The sequence below is a fragment of the Oncorhynchus nerka genome, linkage group LG10, assembly GCF_034236695.1.
Source record: "Oncorhynchus nerka isolate Pitt River linkage group LG10, Oner_Uvic_2.0, whole genome shotgun sequence".
NCBI classification, from domain to species: domain Eukaryota; kingdom Metazoa; phylum Chordata; class Actinopteri; order Salmoniformes; family Salmonidae; genus Oncorhynchus; species Oncorhynchus nerka.
In genome coordinates, this window is record NC_088405.1 from 37,619,647 (window position 1) to 37,647,481 (window position 27,835).

The window sequence follows — 27,835 nt, forward strand, 5'->3', positions numbered from 1 at the left end:
TGTCAAAGTGATAGGAAAAATATATGTGTTTTTTGATTAATAACAATGAAAAAACAAAAATATAGTCGTTGCGTAAGTATTCAGCTCCCTGAGTCAATGCATTTTAGAAACACCGTTGGCATTGATTACAGCTGAGTCTTCTTGGGTAAGTTTCAGGCTTTGCACACCTAGATTGTGCAATATGTGCCCATTATTATTTTTCAAAATTCTTCAAGCTCTATCAAAACTTTTGGAATCATAGCTAGACAGCAATTTCCAAGTCTTGCCGTAGATTTTCAAGCAGATTTAAGTCAAAACAGTAACTTTGAATATTCACTGTCTTCTTGGTAAGCAACTTCTGTGTACCGTTGAAGTCGGAAGTTTACATACACCTTAGTCAAATACATTTAAACTCAGTTTTTCACAATTCCTGACATTTAATCCAAGTAAACATTCCCTGTCTTAGGTCAGTTAGGATCACCACTTTATTTTAAGAATGTGAAATGTCAGAATAATAGTAGAGAATGACTTATTTCAGCTTTTATTTATTTCATCGCATTCCCAGTGGGTTAGAAGTTTACATACACTCAATTAGTATTTGGTAGCATTGCTTTTAAATTGTTTAACTTGGGTCAAACGTTTCGGATAGCCTTCCACAAGCTTCTCACAATAAGTTTGGTGAATTTTGGCCCATTCCTCCTGACAGAGCTGGTGTAACTGAGTCAGGTTTGTAGGCCTCCTTGCTCGCACACACTTCTTCAGTTCTGCCCACACATTTTCTATAGGATTGAGGTCAGGGCTTTGTGTAGGCCACTCCTATACCTTGACTTTGTTGTCCTTAAGCCATTTTGCCACACCTTTGGAAGTATGCTTGTGGTCATTGTCCGTTTGTAAGACCCATTTCCGACCAAGCTTTAACTTCCTGACTGATTTCTTGAAATGTTGCTTCAATATATCCACATAATGTTCCTCCCTCATGATGCCATCTATTTTGTGACGTGCACCAGTCCCTCCTGCAGCAAAGCACCCCCATAACATGATGCTGCCACCCCAGTGCTTCACGCTTGGGATAGTGTTCTTCGGCTTGCAAGCCTCCCCCTTTTTCCTCCAAACATAACGATGGTCATTATGGCCAAACAGTTCTATTTTTGTTTCGTCAGACCAGAGGACATTTCTCCATAAAGTGTGATCTTTGTCCCCATGTGCAGTTGCAAACTGTAGTCTGGCTTTTTTATGGCGGTTTTGAAGCAATGGCTTCTTCCTTGCTGTGCGGCCTTTCAGGTTATGTCGATATAGGACTCGTTTTACTGTGGATATAGATACTTTTGTACCTGTTTCCTCCAGCATATGTAAACTTCCGACTTCAACTGTATATAATGTAGGTACATGATTTAGGAATCCTTGTGAATAAGTATTATCTAGGTTGCCACTTGTTGTTCGCCTATTGAAATTGAACATCAGTTCATGAAAATAAATACTCAGCAACTTAACCCTGTTGCCCAAAATTAACATTATAAGCAGCCAGCTAGCTTCATCTGGCTAGTTAGGCTCGACCGCACCGGGTTATGTGTTGTGAAGCTAGCCACAATAAGGTTTAGGCACAATTTTTTGTTTGCCTTCAAAATAATAGTATGTCATTGACAGTAATGCAAATAGTAGAATTATGCCACACTTTTATTTTTAAGGCTAACCGCAAAGTCCACTATTGTGGCTAATCCTTATTGTGGCTAGCTTCACATAAATGGGTCCGACCACCATTAATCAAATAAGAACTGTCTCATAAATTAGGGTTATTTTACATGATGACACCTAGCTATATAGTTAGCTACTGAAACAGATGTTGTGTTATTTGACGTGTACTTTTTTGACACGCAAAGACCCAAACGGCATTCCATAGAAATCCTGGTTGAGAATGAAACGACTGAACAAATGAACATGAAACAGCACAGCAAGTAAGTGAAAGAAATAGGTTTTGATTATGTTTTACTGGTAATGTGGACATACGTAAATACCAGCAAAATAACTGTTTGTCAGTGTGGTGTGTGTAACCTTTATTTAACTAGGCAAGTCAGAACAAATTGATATTCACATTGACGGCCTGGACGACGCGAACTGGTTGTGTGCCGAACTATGGGTCTCCCAATCACGGCCAGGTGTGATACTTCCTGGATTCGAACCAGGAACTGTAGTGATGCCTCTTGCACTGAGATGCAGTGCCTTAGACCACTTTGTCTATGTGTGTGTGTGTTAATTAACTATTTAACTGTACTAGAATGCTTAAAAGGCTATTAAAATTGTAAATGTCGGTATCGGTATGTTTTTTTGGGGCTAGGAAAATATTGGATATCGGTATCGGACAAAAATATTATATTGTGCATCACTAGCAGATACCCATAGAATCCCAGGCATTGTGCTAACGCTAGTTAGCAATTGTGCTAGCACTAGTTAGAAACTTGGTTCAAACTGCACGCAGGCGCATAAGCTTGATTCATCACTCCAGAGAATGGGTTTCCATTGCTTCACAGTCCAATGGCGTACCTCCAACAATAATGGTCTTGGGTTCTTTTTCATGGTTCGGGCTAGGCCCCTTAGTTCCTGTGAAGGAAATCTTACAGCATACAATGACATTCGAGATGATTTTGTGCTTCCAAATTTGTGGCAACAGTTTGGGAAGGCCCTTTCCTGTTTTAGCATGACAATGCCCCGTGCACAAAGCGAGGTCCATGCAGAAATGGTTCACTGAGATCTGTGTGACAGGCCTGCGCAGAGCCCTGACCTCAACCCCATCGAACACCTTTGGGATGAATTGGAACTCCGACTGCGAGCCAGGCATAATCGCCCAACATCAGTGCCCTACCCAGGGACGCAAACTAGTCACCGAGTTTTGAATCCAAAATAGGTGACCTATGTGACTTGTGTAGATTCGATGAGAAAAGTTTTTTGGGGGGTGTTTGGATCACTACTGGCAGTATGCGAACAAGTGATGCGCGTTTGGAGCAATACTGGCTGTATCCAAGGCTCAGCCAAACGTTCACATAACAACAGAATGCAGCACGCGACTGAAGAGAGAAGAGACAACCAATTTGCTAGTTACAGCATCAGCACACACTCTGGAAAGACAGCAGAGAGTGGAAAGGCAGTTTGTCAGTGGGGTGGCAGGTAGCCTAGTGTTTAGACTTGGACTTGTAACCGAAAGGTTGCAAGATCGAATCCCCGAGCTGACAAGGTAAAAAATCTCTCGTTCTGCCCCTGAACAAGGTAGTTAACCCACTAAGCTGTAATTGAAAATAAGAATTTGTTCTTAACTGACTTGTCTAGTTAAATTTAGGTCAAATAAAAAACATTAACGAAGAGGAAGGTGAGAAGCCTGACCACAGAGCCATGGGGTGAGAAGGTGATGAAGTGTACTTCATGAGCAGTAACCGAAAAACAACTGGCATTTGGAAAGTTTGAAGTGAGGGAGAAAGTGTGGTGGAACAACTATTGTTAGCATTTTTAAGTAATGTTATCTTGCTAGCTGGATCAAATTCTCCATTAGCTAGCCAGAGAGATGTTGAGCAACATTAGCCAACTTAACTGATCAAATAATTGTGTTTATGATGTGAAAATGTGCTGGCTGATAAAGTCACAGCTAACGTTAGCTAGCTAATGTTACAACATCAGATGAGTTTACGTAGTAACCTAACCAATTCGCTACAGTATTAAGCGGTATACAACTCCCTGCTGTTCCTCAAGTTATAACGCGTTAGTTGCTTACTGGACCCTGGCAATCTGTGTGAAATGTTAACAAATGAATGAACTAACTACTATCTGTGAACTAATGTTTTCCCTCTACAGTATGTGGTTCATTTTTGGAATGAGAGAATTAGGTGAAAATGAGGCGTTGCTTGTTAAACAAGTGGATTCAGGGATCAAGTGTAGCTGGAGCTGGACCTGGCTTAAGCTGGATGCCACTATGGAGGTGAAAGGATCACCACACACTTTCTCACTTCTTCAATACAGTGGGTAAAAAAGGGTATGCCAGGTGTACTCTCTGCCTGAAAGAGATCAGTTATGCCAAGTAAGGGTATCGTGCTCTGGTACATTGTAGAATAGATGTCCACAGGCAGAAAGTGTACAGTGTAATAATGTGCAGTGTAGCCCAAAAATATTGCTTTTATTGTGTTGAACTTGACAGTAACACTTGTGTGTGAGTGAGGGGGATTATTACATGTTTTACTCAGTGAATGTTTTTTTTTTGCACACATGTAGCCTTGTCTACTATAGTGACCACTAATAGAGCAAAAATAGAATGCCTGTTTGTTTCATTCTATTTTTACTTTAAGATGTTTTTTTCCCAAGTGCAATATTTAGATGTGTGTGGTCACAAGCGTTCTATTATAAAAACTGTCTATATTAATGTATTGTATTTTTTCAAGACTTGAGTGTCATTTGCAGTAAAGTCTAGGCAACAAATAATTGGATTGCTTTCTTTACATTTTTTTAACTGTGAGTCAGGTTCACATTAACCACTTTTTATTTTACACACAGAGACTGATCATGTAGATCATATTCTTTGTTGTTTAATTAGTTAAAACCTGCATTTCCCCTTGGCAGGGATTTTTTTGAAAAAAGGTGTCACCAGTTTGGATCCCTGCCTACCTCACTAATGCTCTTGTGGCTGAATGGAAGCAGGTCTCCGCAGCAATGTTCCAACATCTAGTGGAAAGCCTTCCCAGAAAAGTGGAGGCTGTTATAGCAGCAAAGGGGGGACCAACTCTATATTAACGCCCATGATTTTAGAATGAGGTGTTCACCGAGCAGGTGTCCACATACTTTTGGCCATGTAGTGTATGATAAGAGAGAGTATAATGAGTCTGTAGCCTCTAGCCTGCTGGCTGTATTTGTTTGGGTTGACCCTCTCAAGGCGGTCGGCTATTCCCTGTCAGCGACAGTTTATCGTTTCCACAACAAATAATGAAGATCTCATAAAACGAAGAAAAAATATGGCCCTGCAATGACAGCCAAGTGTGTGGCTTAAAAATAAAATTAAATGACCTTTCACCTCTGTGTTTATTGATTGCTTTTAATGGCAGCAGGTGTTGTCAGAGGGATAGTTTGACATGTTGTAAATCATTGCACAATTATGGGCTTGGACAACCACAAGCTGGGTTAGAGGGACAGTCAGCCCAGATACCTTTTATTCCCTCTGTCCCTTCAACTTCTCCCTCTTATAACAATCACAGCTACGGTGAATTAGGTGTGTGTTGCTCATTCAGGCGAAGTAAGAAATATGAACACTGGACTTGTTTAGGGGGGCACTTCCTCATCTTTCTCCTTGTCTATGATATTGCCTGAGCCATATCAGCTAGCAGCCCTCTCCAAGGTCATTTCAAGCTGACAAACTACTCCGCCATCTTTATAATGCAACGAGCCCTTGAACCAATATAAACTGGGATTTTTTTTTACTGCTGACCTACCAGAACAGCAAATCATTATGCTTAATTGACCCGGGATGAAATGTAGTGTGAAATTTCAGCCCTTGGGTTTTCCAGTCAACCTAAATGAATTACTCAACATTCACTTAGAGGCTCTATACACACGCACGCACACACACACACACACACACACACACACACACACACACACACACACACACACACACACACACACACACACACATCACGGATACACAGTGCGCTTCATCACCCCCCAACACAGCTCATCTGCTGCTTTTTAAAGGTGTCACTTCTCATCTCGGCTGCACTAGCTCCACAGAGGCAAGCACACCTGTCCACACACACTCAAAGAAACACACCGGTGTACACACACCCCCAGATACTCTATTAGGGTAAGAATAGACGCAGACATGAGGTGCACACACATACAGGGACAATTACATTCTGCACCTCTAGAAATGTTTACACACACACACACCAACTTTTACTGTACATCTTGACATTCTCTCAGTTACAAACTTATATGCTGGCTCACTCTTCCACTAAGGACTCTTCACACACACTAGGAGCATGTCATTGGGAGGATGGTGGTGGCGCACAGTGAAGCGTGTAGCGCATCCTCCGGGCTCCATTCCTCATTCACAATGTGTGAGCTCTCCTGTGACCCTGCCTCCTGTGAGTTTGATGAATGTTACACATCTGCCCTCCTGAACCACAGAGACTCTGTCTGAGGGTCCCACTGCCTGGAAAGTAATGTCCACTGTTCTACACCACTGGCACACACAGACAGACAGACAGACAGACAGACAGACAGACAGACAGACAGACAGACAGACAGACAGACAGACACAGATGCTCACACTTTACACAAAAGTATGCATGCATACAGTTGGCTACTCGCAGTTACCCACATAATCTTGCTCATACAGAAATACACAGCCGGGGATCACGTGACCCTTGAACGAGATGTCCGCGTGAACTAAGAGCTCCGCACAAGTAGTTTCCAATTCCTAATCTTACCTCCATTCCAAGTTCACACTCATTTAGCTTTAGTAAGAAAAAGTCATGGCGGCTACAAAAGGCGACACTACAGGTGACATTTTTACCCGGACTCGAGTATTAGCGACGGAAAAAGCCTCCAAGAAGAAGCTAGCTTCAGAAAAAACTAGCGCCATTAGCCAGGAGCAAGAGAACCCGCTCCCCCACGAGGCACAACGAATGCCAACCTCGCACTCTGTCGAAGACATCCTCTCTGAGTTGAGATCCCAACGTACAGAACTAAACACCAAATTAGATGCCATTAACTCTCAGCTCAGTGCGATAGGGGGCAAGGTGACAATCCTGGAAAACGCATTGCCTGACATCAACAACAAGATAACCATAAACGCGGGGCGCCTGGACGAGGCAGAGGGGCGAATCCTATCCATGGAAAACTTATTGACAGATGCCATGGAAACAATAGCATATGCTAAAAAGAAAATCGAGCATCTGGAAGAGAAAACAGAGGACCTGGAAAACAGGGGGCGAAGGAATAATTGTGTTCTATTCAATCTGGGCGAAAAAGAAGAGGGAAACATGCCACTGATCCGCTACCTGCAAGACAAACTTCCCGAGTGGCTCCACCTGCCCACCGACAGGCCCATAGAACTCGAGAGAGCTCACCGAGCACTGAGGCCCCCACCAGCAGCCAGACAACCACCGCGCCCAATCACCATACGTTTCCTGAGATTCACCGACAAGGAACGAGTCCTACAGGCGGCGAAAAACAACACCATCACAGTGGGAAACGCCAAACTCGCTTTACACCAGGACCTGTCAGATGGAATACGCCGAAAGTGCCGAGAATTTGACGAAGTGAAGAAATACTCCATTGACCGAGGCATCTTCAGGGGATTCAAATACCCAAACGAGCTCAGGATTCTTCACCAAGGAGCCTTGCGACACTTCAAAACTCCCGAAGAGGCAAAACGTTTTTTGAAAGACAATCCTGGCCAATGAGAAACAGACCAATGACTAAATGCGATTAATGCCATTACTAAAGGAGGTAAGACGACATATAGCCGATATCCAGAGACCCACCCCCTAAATGTCATTACAGCCGTCCAATTTATATTTATTTTCCTTTAACTGAGAGGGATGGGCTGTATAGCCTAACCTAGGCCTACTAATGTTTCAGCCTACTTTTATTTCCCTGTTTTTTTTTGTTGTTGCTATTATTTCCTGGGGTTCCCTATGTCCCTTGGGGGAGGTATATGTAGGCTGGGCTATTGATTTTATTTTTCTCCCCTCTTTTACTGAGGTCTGGACGAGGGCAACTGTGTTATTTACTCAATGCGGGGTGGAGAGGATGAGGCATTTCTTTGGTGGGGAGAGGGAGACGTTGTGCGTTGCTAACTGTTCCCGGTTTTTGTTTTATTCGGAACACAGAATTGAGACTGAGCGGGGGGGTAATAGATCCAACGGGATGTGTCGAGTTGTTTGGGAACTCGGCTGGGGTGTTCAGAGATTATCATTTTATGTACACCATTTATTTTCCTTTTATGTGAACGCAGCTGTAATTACTATCCACTTTTACCCAGCGATGACTTGCACTAAAGTTCGATTACTGCTCGATGACGATGACTAGTACCTTAAATCTATTGACATGGAACTGCCATGGTCTAGGGCATGCAATAAAACGGAAAAAGATACTATGTGCTCTAAAAAAGGAAAAAGCAGACATTGCGCTATTACAAGAGACACACCTCTGCGATGCTGAACATGCCAAACTCCGCAGAGCTTGGGTGGGACAGGTGTATTTCTCATCTTTCAAATCAAACAGTAGAGGCACAGCCATACTTATCCATAAAAATGTTCCATTCATAATAGACAAAAACATATCTGATCCGGAGGGGAGATTTATTTTGATAACTGGGTCACTATATGGTCAACCAATTACTATATTAAACATATACGCCCCTAACACAGATACTCCTGCCTTCATGTCAAAAATTATAACCCTGTTCAATGAGCATTGTGTCTCCTTTGGTGTGGTGGCCGGAGATTTTAATTGTACCCTTAACCCAACCCTAGACAAATCATCTCAAGTCCCCACCACAAATCCTAGATCTGCAAAGATGTTGAACTCTCTTACTAAAGAGATGGGGCTGATAGATATCTGGAGAGAGAATAATAGCTCATCTATGGACTATACATACTACTCTAATGTCCATAACACCTACTCCCGTATAGATTACATTTTTATCCCAAAAAGTTTCATAAATTCAGCCACTTGTACAATCGGACCCATAGCACTTTCAGATCACGCCTTTGTCCACCTCCGCTTTGAGGTCAAAGAGCTGGAAATTCAACACCTCCATGCTATCAAATGACGAGTTCCATACATTAGTAACTACATGGATAGACAACTACACACAAGACAATAAAGATTCCCCTGTTTCTCCGGCCACAATGTGGGACGCTGCTAAAGCCACACTAAGAGGTCATCTAATTGCATATGCTTCCTCTAAGAAAAAAGCAATGGAAGCACACAGGCTAGATCTTGAGAGGGAGCTGGAATGCTGTGAAAAAATACATAAACAATCCCTAGACAGCACTTCCTGGAGTCATCTTAAAGCAGCCAAAGCCAAACTGAATTTGGACTACACTCGGGAGATAAAAAAAAAAGTTTTCTTTACTAAACAGAAATACCATGAGTATAGCAATAGGCCCAGTAGATTGCTTGCTTACCAATTAAAAAAGGAGCAGTCAGAGCGTACAATCATGGCTATCCGAACAGCAGAGGACGAGGTCACATATGACCCAAAAAAGATCAATTTAACTTTTCATGATTTTTACTGCAAACTATATACCTCTGAGAGAAAACACACGGAGGCAGAACTCCACTCTTTCCTAGAGGGAATCTCGCTACCTAAACTATCAGAGACCGACCAGGAAGATCTCAACTCCCCTTCACTCCTGAGGAGATCCTGGAGGCAATTACCTCCATGCCACCTAATAAGTCCCCAGGCCCAGATGGATTCCCAGAGAGTTCTATAAAGCTTTTTGGCCCCAGCTCAGCCCTATCTTCATGCCAATGCTGGAGGATTTTTGCAAAACGGAGTTCTCCCAGACTCAATGCACACAGCTCGCATTACAGTGTTGCTAAAAAGGACAAGGACCCCTATCCTGCTCGTCCTTCCGGCCCATAAGCTTGTTGGATTTCGACTATAAAATAATTACCAAATTGCTCGCCATAAGACTAAACACTCTTCTTCCCAAAATAATAAAAGCGGACCAAACTGGATTTATTAGAGACAGATACTCTTCTGATAACATTCGCCGTCTTTTTGATATTATTGACCAAGTAAACGCAAAGACCCTGTCCTGCTGGCTTCACTGGATGCTGAGAAGGCGTTTGACAGGATGGAGTGGAGCTTTCTGTTTTCAGTCTTAGAAAAGTTCAATATGGGCCCAAATTTTATTAAATGGATCAAATCACTATACTCTCATCCAAATGCCATGGTGACTACTAATGGACTGAACTCTGACAGATTCCCTCTGGAGCGGGGCACAAGACAAGGGTGCTCGCTGTCCCCGCTGCTCTACTTGTTGGGGGCGGAGCCTCTGGCAGAGCTGATAAGGAGCAATCCAAGTATTATGGGTGTTTCTGCAGGTGGCCTGCAGCACAAGATTTCGCTTTACGCGGATGATGTCTTGCTCTACATATCCAACCCTGAGAAATCCCTCCCTCTCATTTTAGACACAATTGCCCAGTATGGCAAGTTCTCAGGTCATAAGATCAATTTTAACAAATCCACTGTCTGCCCTCTCAATATTACACTCACCAGCTCTATGAAGACACTTTGTCCTTTCCAATGGAAAACACAGGGGTTTCAATACCTCGGGATCTTCATAACACCAGATCTGAATAGCCTTTTTAAGGAAAATTATCTTCCACTCCTGGATCGAATCAAGAACAATCTCCAAACCTGGATCTCCCTCCCAATTAGCTTAGTAGGAAGAATTAATGTAATCCGTATGAACGTCCTCCCTAGACTGAACTACTTATTTCAGATGCTCCCATGCTATCTCCCAGTTTCCTTCTTCAAAACAACTAACCAAAGCATCACCAAATTTATATGGGGCAATAAAAAACCTAGGATCAAGTTTTCCACTTTATCAAAACCCGAATCTAAAGGTGGTCTTGCCCTTCCCTCCCTTCAATTGTACTACTGGTCTGCCCAAATCCGCAACATGCTAACATGGATCACAAACAGACGAGTCAACGTGGATTCAGATAGAAGCCCAATCCTGTGGTTCATTGCCCTTAAGCTCAATTATATTCATTAATAACTTTAGTGAAGTGGGCAACATAGCCAAATCCTTTGTGATTTACAGCACCCTACTAGCGTGGAGGGACTGTAAGAAATACCTGGGCATTTCCTCCCAAATATGTTCTCACTCGCCTATAGTAGGCAACCCAGACTTGCCAAAAGCCCTGAGGGATGCCAACTTTAATCTTTGGCATACTCTAGGAATCAGGACCTTTTCAGACCTATTTCATCAGAAAACCACTACACTGAAATCCTTTCAAGAGCTCTGCAGTGAATTCAACGTGCCAAGATCCCATTTTTTTTAAATATCTTCAAATTAGACATGTCATTTCCTCATTTACCTCCAAGAGGAGGTTTAGAACTCAGTTGAACGAAGTTGAAACCCTTCTTGTCACAGCACAATCCATTAAAGGCAAAATATCTTGCATCTATAGACTCCTTTCTGAGAAAGGAAGCTCCTCCTTTACTCCTTTGAAAATAATCTGGGAAAAGGACCTTGGTCTGACTATTAGTGATGAGTTATGGGCGGAGGTTTGCGACAAGGTATACTGCTCCTCTACCAGTGTAAAAATGAAAGAATCTAATTACAAATTTTTGTACAAATTTTATTATACTCCTTTGAGACTCCATAGAATGAAAACAGATATGTCTCCTAACTGTAAAAGATGTACCTCTGAATGTGGAACCTATATGCATGTATTTTGGAGCTGTAGGGAGATTGCCAGATTCTGGCAATCTGTACATACCGCTGCACAGAAAATACTAGAGGTACAGTTTGATATGACCCCATGTATCTATCTTCTTAATGCCCAGCAGGACTTTGTTCTTGATCCTGACAGAGAAAATCTGCTTATGACTATTACATACTTTGCTAAGAAATGTATTCTTCTATTGTGGGCCTCTAATACCCCCCCTACATTTAAAATGTGGATTGACCAGATTGTTGACTTTCTTCCTCTTGAAAAGCTCACTTATGACCTCCACAAGAGACAGCCCAAGTTTGATAGACTCTGGTCCCCACTATTCAACTATATTTCAAACTGGACAGAGTGAACGGGGTGACTAGGGAAATGCGCAGATACATTTTGTGTAAGGTACTGTAAAACCTAAAATCGAATTATTGGCCCATCGTCTCAGCGAATGCTTGAAATAGCTGATAACAACCTTGATAGTGCTGCTGCAAGTGGTATGTTTTTTTTTTGTGTGTGTTTTTATTTTAATTTAGTTTTTGAGTACGTGTGCGTATGTGTGTGTGTATGTATATGTGCGTATGTATGTATGTATGTATGTATGTATGTATGTATGTATGTATGTATGTATGTATGTATGTATGTATGTATGTATGTATATATATACAGGTACCAAGGAAAATATATAGATTAAGAAAAATAAATGCTTTTATTTGACTTTATCATTCATTTTAATTGTATTTTAATTTTTTCAAATGTATTATTATTTTTTGACTTTTTATTTTTTTAAAGCCTGTCACATCTGTGAATGTGGAATGTGTTTTGTTGGTTGATTGAAAAACAAGAACTTAATAAAACTTTAAATTGAAAAAAAAAGAAATACACAGCCATGTAAATGTACCCCACATATGTATGTGATAATGTCAATCAAGGTTTAAACTAGCTTATAAACACGTATGTTCAGATTGTGGATTGATAGAATGGCGCCGGAGTGGATGGCCGCCGTTCTACGGGCTCCTGACCAATTGTGCTATTTTGTTTTTTTGAGCTGATCAAATTATTATACATTTTTAGTTTCGTACATGTTTCGGCCATCGTTTCAAAAGAGCTTCTGGACATCAAAACAGCGATTACTAACCTCAATTTGGATGAGGACTTCTATTTGAACAAATCGGGGGTGGACAAAATGCTCATCTCAGACCAGGCCCAAATCCCCGTCATTTCGAGGAGGCGGAGGCAGCGCTACAGAGGCTAACGTGCAGGGTTTTTAATGCGACGCCGTGTGGATAAGTCGCTATTACCATCCTTTCTATTGGCAAACGTGCAATCACTGGAAAATAAACTGCATGAGCTCCGTTCAATAATATCCTGTCAACGTGGTCTGAAGAACTGTAATATCCTATGTTTCACGGAGTCGTGCCTGAACAAGGACAGAACAGCTGCGTCCGGTAAGCTGAGGGGAGGGATGTCTCTTTGTCAACAACAGCTGGTGCGCAATCTCTAATATCAAGGAAGTCTTGGGGACCTGCTCGCCTGAGTTAGAATACCTTGTGATAAGCTGTAGACCACGCTATTTGCCAAGAGCGTTTTCATCTATATTTTTCGTAGGTGTCTATTTACCTCCACCAACCGATGCTGGCACTAAGACCGCACTCAGCAAGCTGTATAAGGCCTTAAGCAAAGAAGAAAATGCTCACCCAGATGCGGCGTTCCTAGTTGCCGGGGATTTTAATGCAGGGAAACTTAAATAATTTGTAACCACGAAAAAGCTCTAGATCACTACTCCACACACAGAGACGCGTACAAAGCTGTCCCTTGACCTCCATTTGGAAAATCTGACCATAACGCCATCCTCTTAATTCCAGTTTACAAGCAAAAACGCAAAGAGGAAGTACCCGTGATGCGCTCAATACGGAACTGGTCCAATGAGGCGGATGCTAAGCTAGCACAGATTGGGATATGTTCCCGGGATTCATTTTGGAGTTTACCACATCAGTCTCGGGCTTCATTAATAAGTTAATCGACAACGTAGTCCCCACAGTGACCGTTCGTACATATCCTAACCAGAAGCCATGGATTACAGCAACATCCGCACTGAGCTAAAGGCTAGAGCTGAAGATTTCAAGGAGCGAGACACACATCAGGATGCTAATAAGAAATCCTGCTATGTCATCCGACAAACCATCAAACAGGTAAAGCTTCAATATAGGACTAAGTTTGAATCCTACTACACCGGCTCTGACGCTCTTCGGATGTGGTAGGGCTTGCAAACTATCATGGATTGCAAAGAGAAACCAAGCCGCGAGCTGCCTAGTGATGCGAGCCTACCAGACAAGCTAAATGCCTTCTTTGCTCGCTTCGAGGCAAGCAACACTGAACAGTTCATGATAACACCAGCTGTTCCAGACGACTGTGTGATCACACTCTCCGTAGCCAATGTCAGTATGACATTTAAACAGGTTAACATTCATAAGACCGCTGGGCCAGATGGATTACCAGGACGTATACTCAGAGCATGCACTGAACAGCTAGCAAGTGTATTCACTGACATTTTTAACCTCTCCCTGACCCAGTCTGTAATACCCACATGTTTCAAGCAGACCACCATAGTCCCTGTGACCAAGAATGCCAAGGTAACCTGTCTAAATGACTATTGTCCCATAATAGCACTCACATCTGTTGCTATGAAATGCTTTGAATGGCTTGTCATGGCTCACATCAACACCATTATCCCAGACACCCTGGACCCACTCCAATTCACATACCGCCCCAACAGATCCACAGAGGCAATCTCTATTTCCTTTTCCCACCTGGAAAAAAGGAACACCTACGTGAGAATCCTGTTCATTAACTACAGCTCAGCTTTCAACACCATAGTGCCCTTCAAGCTCATCACTAAGCTAAGGACCCTGGGATTAAACACCTCCCTCTGCAATTGGATACTGGACTTTCTTACAGGCCACCCCCAGATGGTGAGGGTAGGCAACAACAGATCCGCCACAGTGACATTCAACACAGGGGCCCCTCAAGGGTGCGTGCTTAGCCCCCTCCTGTACTCCCTGTTCACCCACGACTGCGTGGCCGCACATGACTCCCAACACCGTTATTAAGTTTGCTGACAACGCGGCGATGGTAGTCCTGATCACCGACAACAACGAGACAGCCCTACAGGGAGGAGGTCAGAGACCTGGCAGTGTGGTGCCAAGACAACAACCTCTCCCTCAATGTCAGCAAGACAAAAAGCTGATTGTGGACTACAGGAAACAAAGAGCTGAGCATGCCCCCATTCACATTGACAAGGCTGTAGTGGAGACGGCCGAGATCTTCAAGTTCCACGGTGTCCACATCACTAAAGGTCTATCGTGGTCCAAAACAAACCAACACAGTCGTGAAGAGGGCATGACAACGCCCCTTCCCCCTCAGGGGGTTGAAAAGATTTGGCATGGGCCTTCAGATCCTCAAACAGTTATACAGCTGCACCATTGAGAGCATCTTAATTGGATGCATCACCGCTTGGTATGGCAACTGCTCCCTGTCATCCAGGACCTCTATACCAAGTGGTGTCAGAGGAAGGCCCTAAAAATTGTCAAAGACTCCAGCCACCCAAGTCAGTCTGTTCTCTCTGCTACCGCACAGCAAGCGGTACCGGAGCGCAAAGACTGGGACCAAAAGGCTCCTGAACAGCTTCTACTCCAAAGCCATAAGACTGCTGAACAGTTAAACGGCTTCCCGTACTTTCTACTTCTCACCGCCTACCTACATGTACATAGTACTTCAATCAGTCACCTAACCAAACCTATATGTACATATTACCTCAGTCAATCACCGCAACTTCTTCGTACCCCAATACACTGACTCGGTACCGGTGCTCCTTGTATATAGCCTGAATACAGCCTCATAATTGTTATTTTATAGTATTTTATTTTGATCTATTTGTTAATTTTCTTACTTTTTAACTGCATTGTTGTGAAAGGACTAGTAAGTAAGCATTTCACAGTAAAGTATACACTTGTTGTAATTGGTGCATGTGACAACTCACATTTGATTTGATGGATGTGTTTGTATTCCACTCCTCTGACAATTCTCCCTTACCTACCTTCTGTTTGGCTGGTTGTTTGGTTTAAACACTGTCCTAGATGGTGATTCCATTCGCTCTATTGTTACACGTCGTACAGCCATGTAATGTTATTGTCAAGCTAGCTTTATAACTACTGACAGTATCACAAAGGAAGTGTAGAGGACCTCATCAGACTATATCTGATATGTGTTCTGTTGAGGGTGTCAATTTACCACCAAATGAACATGCTCTGGTATGTTCCTGCTAGCTGTCAGTCAATCAGGAAGGGGCAGGGTCTGTATGTATCCTGCAGGGTTGCCCAGATACCTGTCCGTCGCTCAGGGAGCCAGCGATGCAGATGCCCCTGCTACCTGCTCATCGCCCAGATAATTAATGTGTACAAGGAGCTGCTAATTGCACTTCTCACTAATGATTTATGGGATTTGGGAAGGGGGGAAAGGAGGGGGGGATGGAGTGGGGGTGTACGTCTGTGCTGGTGCAGTCAGAGGGAGTGCAGCTGTGAGACAGGACATGATTGATGAAGACTGTTTGGATCTGATGTCAGCGTAGAGCGACAGAGACAGACCCACACCCTCGGCAGCAAACTGCGGGCTGCGATAGGACAGGGATGGCTCTGGAATAGCCAGGTCAGAGACGCACACATCAGCACTGGTTAGCTGTTCTCACACACTTGCCTTCATGTACCACCACACTGTTCATGACACTTGTGCAGTATGCTGGCAAAGGCACAAATCCACACGTCGAGAAAGGAGAGAAACAAAGCTAACACAATTGTTATCTAACACTTACTCATGCACGCAGGCGCCTCACACTCGCACTCTCATAGTTATTCACTCGGTGAGTGATGACTGACATAGTGGATATTACTTTCTGTAAAGAAATAAACCCTTTATCACTCACTCTCTCCCCCCCCCTCTCTCTCTCTCTCTCCATAGTTTTTACAGTTTGACAGTGAGCTGTCCTGTTTCAAGGAACGGCTGCACGAGCTGGAGATCTCCTTTCCTCCCAGGTATGAAATCCTCTCAATGTTTCCTTGTGAATCCATGTCTGTGAACCAAACCTATTCAACTCAGTCACTCCTGTTATCTAATGGGGGATTATAAACCAATTGGATTTCTTGTACCACTCCATACTGACGCATGTGGTGTTTTAAAAAGGCAGTTATTCCGTAATGGTATGGTACAAGAGCCAAAAATCACCAATTAAATCAATAATGATCTTCCAGGGATGTAACTATCTATTACACTGCACAGTAATTGGTGCCTATATTGGTACCTACCAATTACTGTCTATTATCCTGTATATTACCTACTTCCCCTGTCTATAACCCCATAAAGTACCTACTCTCTCACCTCCACTATCATTGCCCCTGAAATGGCGGCCCTGACCCTTATACCCTTCACATCTCACTCGAACCATGTGCAAGTTACAGTAGCTACAATACATAGTTATCCAGGAGTCAGTCAACAGTGTAGGGTACCGACAGATTGAATTACCTTTTTGGAAGTACACATTCTATCCAATGGTAAGAGTGGGTTAAGAACAGAAGGGGACCTTACTACGAACCTCACTGCAGCACCACATCTTTGAAGAGCAGAGTAAATCAGCAGTGTACTAGAGGCTGATGTTTTGGTCCATTTAGGGTATGGGGCCTTAACATTACTCAATCATCCCTCTTGGCCCAAATGGCTTTGTTTATGCCAAATATATGTTTGATGGTTATCAATTGTTTAGTATGATTGGATGTGCTCCTAAAATGCTCCCCTGGGGGTGTGTGTGTACGTGCGTTTGGTTGTATGTGTGTGTGTGTGTGTGTCTGTGTCTGTGTCTGTGTGCGTGTCTGTGTGAGTGTGAGGCGGCCTGCATTGATATTCCATCACGGTGGGAGTTGGGGGACATTGGGGCGGAGGTCCTGCTACTCTGTCTCCTCTTCCTCAAACAAATGCATTTGCAATTAGCCCTTTCAGAGGAGAGGGAGGGAAAACACACACCCGGCCTGCATCGAAATATGTCTCGGCTCTGGCGCGATAATGGTGCTTGACCTTTGCCGCCAGTTGTGACTCAATCAGTGCAGATAATGAAACGCTGTAATCAAACAATAATGACTTGATAAACTGCTCTAGTGGCGGGCAAGGGGCGGGGCAGGCAGGGAGTGTGTGTATGACAAGGTCCTGGCAGTCACTGTTTTTAAATGACTCTGTCTCTTAATCAGGGACCCCATTTGCATCGCTTTGCATAAAGTGACGGCTGGATTTATTGTCCTTTTACACTCTGTGACTTTTGCGCCTATCTATCCATAATATAATATTGAATCATCGTTTCCCTGCCAGGTGAATGAACAGGCTGCTGTGAACGAATACAAATGATTTTCACCTACTTGGAAACACGATTCATCAAATTGAGGAGACCTCGGCACAGCATCGGAAATGTTATTTGATCCACTCAGTGTCTGATACAAAGCCACGTCATTGTAAGTGGTGTAATGAGTAGAAATGGCCTAGTTAAACTTAAACAAACCCCTCCTCCCATTCACATAACACACACTTGCACCAACAGACACACACACACACACACACGCAGCGTGTACATCCTCCCCCCTCCCCCTGTCAGAGCTCCCTTGTGCTCCATGAGCAATCAAGCAGTCAAAGATTGTTCTCCATCACATAGCCTGCTCCGGACCAGCCCCTCACCATCTGTGAGGTTATTACTCCGCTTAACACAGGCCATGAGAGGCCCTCTATACACACACACACACACACACACTCTCGCTTGCATTCAATCGATAAGTCAATACTGGTCACTCGTGTTTAATCTATCAATGAATCCTGCATGTTGTAGTTTGTCCACTTGTGAAAAGTGAGTGGAAAACCGTAGCCTCGTCGTAGCTGTGTTTTAGGACACTGAGCATGTTGCCAGGTATAAAGACGTCATCAAAACTATCAATTATTTTTGTTTAGAGATTAGCGCCTGTATTCTCAGAGAGTCTCAGAGTAGGAGTGCTGATATAGGATCAGTCTTGTCTTTTTAGGTCATAATGAGTAAGATTGAATGGACCGGGGGGACCTGGTCCTAGATCAGTATTCTTACTCTGAGACGCTTTGTGAATACTGGGCAAGAACTGTAGGTGTAAGGTTGTGAAAATGTGTAACAGCGAAAAAATGATGATCCTCTCTCTCACCCTCAACCAGGCTGCAGTAAAAGGCCAAACACTACAAACTGGAGGTTCCATTCCATTTCTTGAAGAAGACACTATAGTGTTATTGAGACTATACATTATTTCATTGTCTGTCCCACACATACTCGTGCGTTGTGTTTGCATTTATGGAATGTGCAACAAGCTGTAAATTCATATTGCTCACCTTCAAGAAGTTGTCTGTCAAAGTTGGCCGCGACATGTCTAAGCACTCAGCCATCGGGGTGTGGAATTTGGCCGCAGCCCGCGAGAGTTGTACCTGGTGCCAGCTGGCTGCCGCACGCTGATAGGCTAAGGGGTATACCATTCACACAGGAGTGCACACACACACACACGTTTTTTAAAAGGCGATATGTGTCGGATTTTGGTAGTTGGGAATGAGGCGCAGTCTGTCAATTGGAAACCAATCACGTATGATCAAACTAGTAAGCGCCATCCATTCCATGAACGTTCTTCTGAGCATTTTCAAGAAAGGTTCTTGTGCAAAGGTTGACTATCATCTTTGTAACAAATGACAGCATGGCCCCAAGACTGAAAATAACTGAATGGTATACTTACAATTTTACATTTGATTCAGTTTGCTGGAGTAGCATAACTACGGTAATCTCCCTTAAAACATATAAGGAGGTTGAGTAACTTATGTTATTCATATATTTCTATTGATTTAGGAGAAGGCTTTTAGTACTGCCCGTTATCAAATTTATTTGCCCCTTTTTTTTTGTCTAAGATCGATGCAAAAATGTAATATAAACCCTGGCGGGAGGGGGGGGGGGTGATTCAGTAAAACAATGAGAGAGTAGGGGAATAATTTCTTTGTGCTTTAACCAGGTTACCCTGAATGGGTTCTGAGGGGATTTTGAGCGTCATCAGACAGACTGCGGTTCTAACTCCATACGGCCCCATGAGTCCCCCACACAGAAAAAGATATGGAGGAGGTGGAAGGGGAGGTGGAGAGGTGAGAGCGGACAAATATGACAAATATGGGAAGGCGCTTGAGCTAGAAAGGATGACTACAGCCCCATGCGTCTGTGTTTGCCCAGTCTAGACAGGGCGGGAGAAGAGCAGGAGTAGTGGAGAGGGGCGAATCGGCCAGGAGGTCGTGAGCTGAGGAGGGGCAGGGTGGGTGACGAGGGAGGCTGATAAACGGTTGTCTCTTCACCGTTTGGTGTTTAACAGGAAGCCGGGAGCGCCCCGGGACCAACCTTGGCAAGTTAGCATACATTTTCCAAACATGGCGGGTCTGTGAGGATGGGCCGAAGAGTGACTTCCCCCCTGGGAAAATACACAGCATTTACAGTGCAGGGGGATGAAGACCTTGAGAAAAACAAATTACCTGTGCAGTTGGCCATTAGTTTAGGGAGGAAAATAGCATTTGGTCCAATGACATAAGTGTTGATCTGCCAAATCTCCAGGACATGCTCTCGAAGCACTAATCCGTCCCCTGTCCCTTCAATAAAGACAGAAAACAAATTTTAGTTGAAAACAAGCAACTGAATGCTTTGCATTATAATTTATGGCCGTCTTAGACTTTCCAAGAGTTCACCAATGGATAAGAGCACATTACTGAGTGTGATGTTTTTTCATTGAATAGTTGAATTGAATTTGTGAATGTGTCAGTATGGCCATTTGGAAACAGTTCTTAACGCAACGACTCTCCTTTTTAAATGTTTTATTAGATGTTTTTATTTCGTGATATCCAATTGATAGTTAGTCTTGTCCCATCGCTGCAATGGGACAAGGACATCCCGGCCGGCCAAACCCTCCCCTAACCCGGACGAAGCTGGGCCAATTATGGGCGCCTCATGGGTCTCCCGGTCGTGGCCTTCTGCGACACAGCCCGGGATCAAACCCGGGTCTGTAGTGACTCCTCTAGCACTGCGATGCAGTGCCTTAGACAGCTCCGTCACCTGGGAGGCCCTACACTGACTCTCCTACTCTCCCTGCAGAATGAGGAAGACATCGAGATCCCGCCCCCTGGGCATCTTAAGAGTGATGTCACTGTGTGTGTGTGTGTGTGTGTGTGTGTGCGTGCGTGCGTGTGTCTGATGGCAAGCCAAGTGAAGGACATTCTTGTTCTAGCTCCTCTCCTCCTCTGAAAGGTTCTCCTATACTCCGTCGGAGGCGCGTGACTCAGTTTATGGAGTACCACAGATGTTCGTTAACTACTGTAAGGGAGGGATCCTAAGGCAAGCACACACAGCTGGTATTATTCGCTGGAGTGTAGAGGAGATCGAGCGTTATCATCAGCTGAGGAGGAACATTGTTTCACACTCTCAACACATCCATCATTCAACTGCTGGGGAGCCGTAAATAAATGACGAGGGGCTTTTGTAGTGTGATGATAGCTGGTCATTTCCAATGGCCATGTGTCTGTGTGCTTCTTTCCTGTGCTGATGCTTCACTGGGATGAGAGGGAGCCTTTGTATAAACTCCTCTGGTACATATAGGGGTTAAAATAGACGCTCAAGACTTCCTCTTGAGTGAAAGGGGGGCTGCAGAATAGATGCAGCTCTTTACTGATACAGAACCTCTTGGACAGAGAGTAGCAGTCTGTCAAACACACACACACACACACACACAACATGTGAACACACACACAACCTCTGAGCAACAAGTGGCATTTGACACAGTGTTTGTGTTGGGCCAATGTTGTGGCGGAGAGCTCCCCAACCCTGAAATGTGGAGCAAACATTCAGGGAGATTTATTGATAGCAGTTTGTGTGGCTGATCTTTGTGAATGAAAATGGAGGTGTCTCTCTTCTTTTCCTGCCTTATTTTGCCAAGTCTCCCCTGACAACGGTAAACAAATATGGCTGAGCGGGAGAGGTATCATTACATTTAAAAAAAAAAAAAACATTTTCCAGTGAAATTAAAATAACCTGACAGCTCCGCCAATCTCTGTGTCCGTACAGCCCCGTAACACTGAGTCATGTGACCTTAGCCCCATGATGCCCCATGATGCCGCTCCTGACCTCTGCCCTTGTGTCATTAATACTTTAATACATTAATACAACTTTTATCTCTATCTCCCTGCCGATATTCACTAGTTTATATTGCCCTCGTTCAATATGTTTGGCTTGTCACCTATTTGGCTTTTCACATATTGGTCATTATGTAGAACAAGATAATGGCATTTGGCCGGGAGATAGGAAATGTGGGACAGGATGGAACAGGGGCCTGGCCTGTATGACGCTCACCAGTGCTGTGTGACTGCAGCCTGGGGATAAAGGCTCTCAATTGGCCTGGTGAGGCTGAGTGATACCAGACCTGGGTTCAAATACTATTTGAAGTGATTTAAAATACTTTAGCTGGGCTTGATTGAGCTGGTCTGGTGCAATGGAACCAAGAGAATATTTGCAAAAGTGCAAAGCCCACCCATCTGGCACTCCAGGACTAGAGCAAATGCTAGAAGTAATTTGAAAGATTTCAAATAGTATTTGAACCCAGGTCTGACTGATACTAGGTTTCACCTCGCCAATCCTCTGTACTGCCCAAACATACGACTGACACTTATTGGACAAACCTATGAGTCATGTCACAGCAGGCAGTCAAACATTAAACCCCACATGAAGAATGAGTAATGGTGTAGTGGCTTTGAACGGAGTCCCCGTGTTGAAGTCAGTACATTTCTCACGTGAGGTTAAAGCCCAACTAAAGAGGATGTTTTCAACGGTACACAATTGACCACATCGTTTCCAATTATTTCCACCATTATGAATACAGATTATTCACAGCACATTATACATCACACACAGCCACCGGTGGTTCATATAAACTAAACTGTTTAGGTAGCTGAGCCAAGCCTGGGCGCCTGACTTTGTCTGGAAGTAAGGGTTCAGAAGCTTGGGAGGGTGAAGGTCTTGACTTTTTTTTTTTTTTTTGCGCCGTTGTGTGGAGCATTGTCAACATGAACACTTTTTTAATTGACTTGTCTCAGCAGCGTACATACTTGATGCAAAGAGGGTAGAAAAGGCATATTTGGTCGATATTACTTACCCAGCCAAGTAGACAGACCCGGCACCAGGATAAAGTGACTAAGGGAGCAGTTGGAATCGGTGAGGGGATGCAATTTTTGGGGGGTTACTGCATTGGAATTATATTGAATTCTGCGTATATCACTCTATACCACCACAATAAACATATGGTTCAAATGCAGAGACCATTGAGTGCTTTTGAAGTGACAGGTTGGCGAGAAATCTGTAGCCCATCTTTGCTGCGCTGTTCCAGCACAATGAACAGCACCCTACACACTAAAACCAGGCCTAGTAAATATAGACGACAAGATGGGCTGTAAAATAGGTGAATTACCCTATGTGAATGCAGCCGTACACACAGCTGTCATATCAGAATAATGCAAACTAAATGCTGAAAGTAGTAGCCTAGTTATTCATGCAAAACAAAATACTGAATAGCAGTTTGGCTTAGAACACCAACACAACTGCGAATGGGAACGAATGGATGTGAACAGATCAAAACGGCGGTAGGCGTACTAATGGGCTATAAACCAAGTGTCAGATCGATAAAGGCATGGCACAATCTTTATTTTGGCTAGTTACATTAACAGTAAACAAAAGGAAAATACAAAACAGCCTACTACAGCAAGATGCAGACATGCACAGCTGTCTGGCCAAATAAACAGGCCTATAGACCCGCTTCAAACATGAAACATCATGCAGCTCATGAGTTCAAGCAAAACGTTGCAATATGGCACAATACACTTCTTTTGCTCAAATGCGACCCACCCTTGTGATCAATTAAGCAATGCCGACCTACCGTAAACACGCTTCCAAAACGTACAGTTCCATGTACAACCACGAAAAGCAGTATGCTACTAAGGAAGCCTACATTCTATTTCTATGGTTATCTATTTCTACAATGAAACATAGCGATATGTAGCTCTACTCAGGGGCGTAATTTGGGTCTTTCATTGGAATCATGTTGAATTCTGCTTATATCACGCTGTACCACAATAAACATAAGTTCAAATGCCGAGACCATTGCTTTTGACCAGGAAGGCACAGGTTGTCGCGATATCTTCGTTGCGCACCATAGCAGTGCCCTACACACTAAAAAAGGCCGTTTTGGCAATGAAAATATTGCCTGGCTAAAGAAGTCATTTTGCCATTCCATACCCTAGGTGTTTGCAGAAAATGACAACACTGGCTATGCCACCAAGATTTTGATCAAAACCAACCAGCTAGATTTTACTTACCTTTTCAAAAGAGTTAAACTTTCTGAGTAATCGATAATTCCATTCTCCCCGAAATCTTCTTTTAAGGTCCCCCTCAAATGCCAGTTGGATTAGTTGAGCTTTCCTTGGGTGTAGAATGCTTTGTCTGTGCTGACTGATCATGTTTGTCAAAGTGGGAAAATAGTTCTTGCCAGCTACCTGTCATTAACAAGTGTTGACACCTCAGTTTCCATAGCACGCCGAACTTGTTTTTTTTTTACAGTGCAATGTATTTCAAATAGAGGTTGACCGATTATGATTTAACGCGAATACCGATTATTGGAAGACCCCAAAAAAAAACGATACCGATTAATCAGCCAATGTTTTTACTTTTTTATTTGACATAATGACAATTACAACAATACTGAATGAACACTTATTTTATATACATCAATAAAAATCGATTTAGCCTCAAATAAATAATAAAACATGTTCAATTTGGTTTAAATAATGCAAAAACAAAGTGTTGGAGAAGAAAGTAAAAGTGCAATATGTGCCATGTAAAAAAGCTAACGTTTAAGTTCCTTGCTCAGAACATGAGAACATATGAAAGCTGGTGGTTCCTTTTAACATGAGACTTCAATATTCCAAGGTTTTAGGTTGTAGTTATAGTATTTATAGGACAATTTCTCTCTATACGATTTGTATTTCATATACCTTTGACTATTGGATGTTCTTATAGGAACTTTAGTAATGCCAGTGTAACAGTATACTTTCCGTCCCTCTCCTCACTCCTACCTGGGCTCGAACCAGGAACAAATCAACAACAGCCACCCTCAAAGCAGCGTTACCCATTGCTCCACAAAATCCGCGGCCCTTGCAGAGCAAGGGGAACAACTACTCCAAGTCTCAGAGCGAGTGACGTTTGAAACGCTATTAGCACGCGCCCGCTAACTAGCTAGCCATTTCACATCGGTTACACCAGCCTAATCTCGGGAGTTTATAGGCTTGAAGTCATAAACAGCGCAATGCTTGAAGCACAGTGAAGAGCTGCTGGAAAAACGCACGAAAGTGCTGTTTGAATGAATGCGTACGAGCCTGCTGGTTCCTACCACCGCTCAGTCAGACTGCTCTATCAAATATCAAATCATAGACTTAACTATAACATAATAACACACAGAAATACGAGCCTTTGGTCATTAAAATGGTAGAATCCGGAAACTATAATTTAAAAAATAAAACGTTTATTATTTCAGTGAAATACGGAACCGTTCAGTATTTTATCTAACGGATGGCATCCCTAAGTCTAAATATTCCTGTTACATTGCACAACCTTCAATGTTATGTCTTAATTACGTAAAATTCTGGCAAATTAGTTCGCAACGAGCCAGGCTGCCCAAACTGTTGCATATACCCTGACTCTGCGTGCAATGAATGCAAGAGAAATGACACAATTTCACCTGGTTAATATTGCCTTCTAACCTGGATTTCTTTTAGCTAAATATGCAGGTTTAAAAATATATACTTTGTGTATTGATTTTAAGAAAGGCATTGGTGTTTATGGTTAGGTACAGACGTGTAACGATTGTGCTTTTTTCGCAAATGTGCTTTTGTTAAATCATCCCCCTGCGTTGCATCGATTATATGCACGCTAGATAAACGCGTAATATCATCAACCATGTGTAGTTAACTAGTGATTATGATTGATTGATTGTTTTTTATAAGATAAGTTTAATGCTAGCTAGCAACTTACCTTGTCTTCTTACTGCATTCACGTAACAGGCAGGCTCCTCGTGGAGTGCAATGAGAGGCAGGTGGTTAGCGCGTTGGACTAGTTAACTGTTGCAAGATTGAATCTCGGAGCTGACAAGGTAAAAATCTGTCGTTCTGCCCCTGAACAAGGCAGTTAACCCACCGTTCCTAGGCCATCATTGAAAATAAGATTGTGTTCTTACTTACTTGCCTAGTTAAATAAAGGTGTAAAAAAAGAACGACCAAATCGGTGTCCAAATAATACCGATTTCCGATTGTTATGAAAACGTGAAATCGGCCCTAATTAATCGGCCATTCCGATTAATCGGCCGACCTCTAATTTCAAATGATCCTTGCTTGATGCGGGCCTTCTGAATCTTTTGCGTGCTTCCAGTCAGAATATCTGCCTTGGATGAAGGCTTTGTCTGCGTTAGCATTGGACCCAATACAGAACTTTTGACATGGGAACCAAAATTGTGCATCTGCAGTAACTGAGTATTGCAGCCATTCTGGTCATATGAACCAGTTACTCTTAAATTGACATTGTTGGACAGAAAACCTGTGGCTAGGGTAGAATTCTAGGCTAACCTGGGCTTGCTGTCTCTGTTCCAAGATCGTCAGGAACAGTCGGAGTTGGAGGGGAATGTGGAGGCATTATCCTGGCGGCACTTGTGGAAGGGGGGTAAGCACTTCACAGAGAGATAGCTGGAGCTCGGCAGCATCATCGCTGTTGGGCTTGGTGGCGGCCTCTGTGTGATTTGGTTTCTGATATCCATTGTGGCAGATTAGCTGGTTAGAGCTAAACACTCTAGGCTAATAACATGAACGCCTTATACAGCTAGCTAAGAAGCTAACTAAACTAGTGGTGATGAATTGGGTGAAGCAGCTTCAACTGTAAACTTGACTCATTCTTTATAAATCAAAAATTATGGTGGCGTTTTTACATTATTCACATAGCCTATCACAAACGGTGCTTTTTATGGAAACCCATGGAAACCCTCTCCAGTGGCTTTTTATAGGCCCGCTACACACACACACATGCTCTGTCCATGGTGCTGACACAGCACAGCAGAGAAACGGATTTCGCGGCAACCTGTCACACAATCTTTTGAACTTTTTATCTATTTTTATATAGGGACATGGGGGGGAAAATGAGGTGGCACAATATTCAACTGAGAGGGCTAAGTCCCCTTTTGCCCCCTCATGGAGCCGGGCCCATAAGCTGAACTGTTTTATCCAGACACAAATATCCTGTGTTTTTTCATTTGGTTTAACAATGTGATTTAACCGATTGAAGTTGGGAAAATATATCGCAAAAATGCTGAATGGTGTTAAATACCTGTAAACAGTTTGGGGAGGAGAATTATTTCAGATTTAATCACGAAATATTAGGCCTACTGAGTGTTTCTCACTGTCTACTTGCGAGAGCTACTCATTGACAGCCCGCGAGCTACCGGACATGCAGTTTTCTGTCAAGGTGCAACCTTTGGTAGGCTGATGGACGGCTACTCAAGTTTGCGCTACAGCGAAGCCAAATCGGAGATGCCGATGCTCATCAAATCAAATCAAATTTTATTTGTCACATACACATGGTTAGCAGATGTTAATGCGAATGTAGCGAAATGCTTGTGCTTCTAGTTCCGACAGTGCAGTAATAACCAACAAGTAATCTAGCTAACAATTCCAAAACTACTACCTTATAGACACAAGTGTAAGGGGATAAAGAATATGTACATAAAGATATATGAGTGAGTGATGGTACAGAGCGGCATAGGCAAGATACAGTAGATGGTATTGAGTGCAGTATATACATATGAGATGAGTATGTAAACAAAGTGGCATAGTTAAAGTGGCTAGTGATACATGTATTACATAAAGATGCAGTAGATGATATAGAGTACAGTATATACATATACATATGAGATGAATAATGTAGGGTATGTAAACATTATATTAGGTAGCATTGTTTAAAGTGGCTACTGATATATTTATATCATTTCCCATCAATTCCCATTATTAAAGTGGCTGGAGTTGAGTCAGTGTGTTGGCAGCAGCCACTCAATGTTAGTGGTGGCTGTTTAACAGTCTGATGGCCTTGAGATAGAAGCTGTTTTTCAGTCTCTCGGTCCCAGCTTTGATGCACCTGTACTGACCTCGCCTTCTGGATGATAGCGGGGTGAACAGGCAGTGGCTCGGGTGGTTGTTGTCCTTGATGATCTGT

The 27,835-nt window shown here is 43.1% G+C and overlaps 1 protein-coding gene across 2 annotated transcripts in view; it reads left to right on the forward strand.

Annotated features, from left to right (window-relative positions):
- Positions 1-27,835, forward strand: part of LOC115135265 (inositol polyphosphate-5-phosphatase A-like) — a 281,318-nt gene that overhangs the window by 242,180 nt on the left and 11,303 nt on the right. For both annotated transcript variants that reach the window (XM_029669757.2, XM_029669756.2), the window contains exon 12: positions 16,435-16,508. In XM_029669757.2, the coding sequence (XP_029525617.1) occupies positions 16,435-16,508 (74 nt within the window). The remainder of the gene's footprint in view (positions 1-16,434; positions 16,509-27,835) is intronic.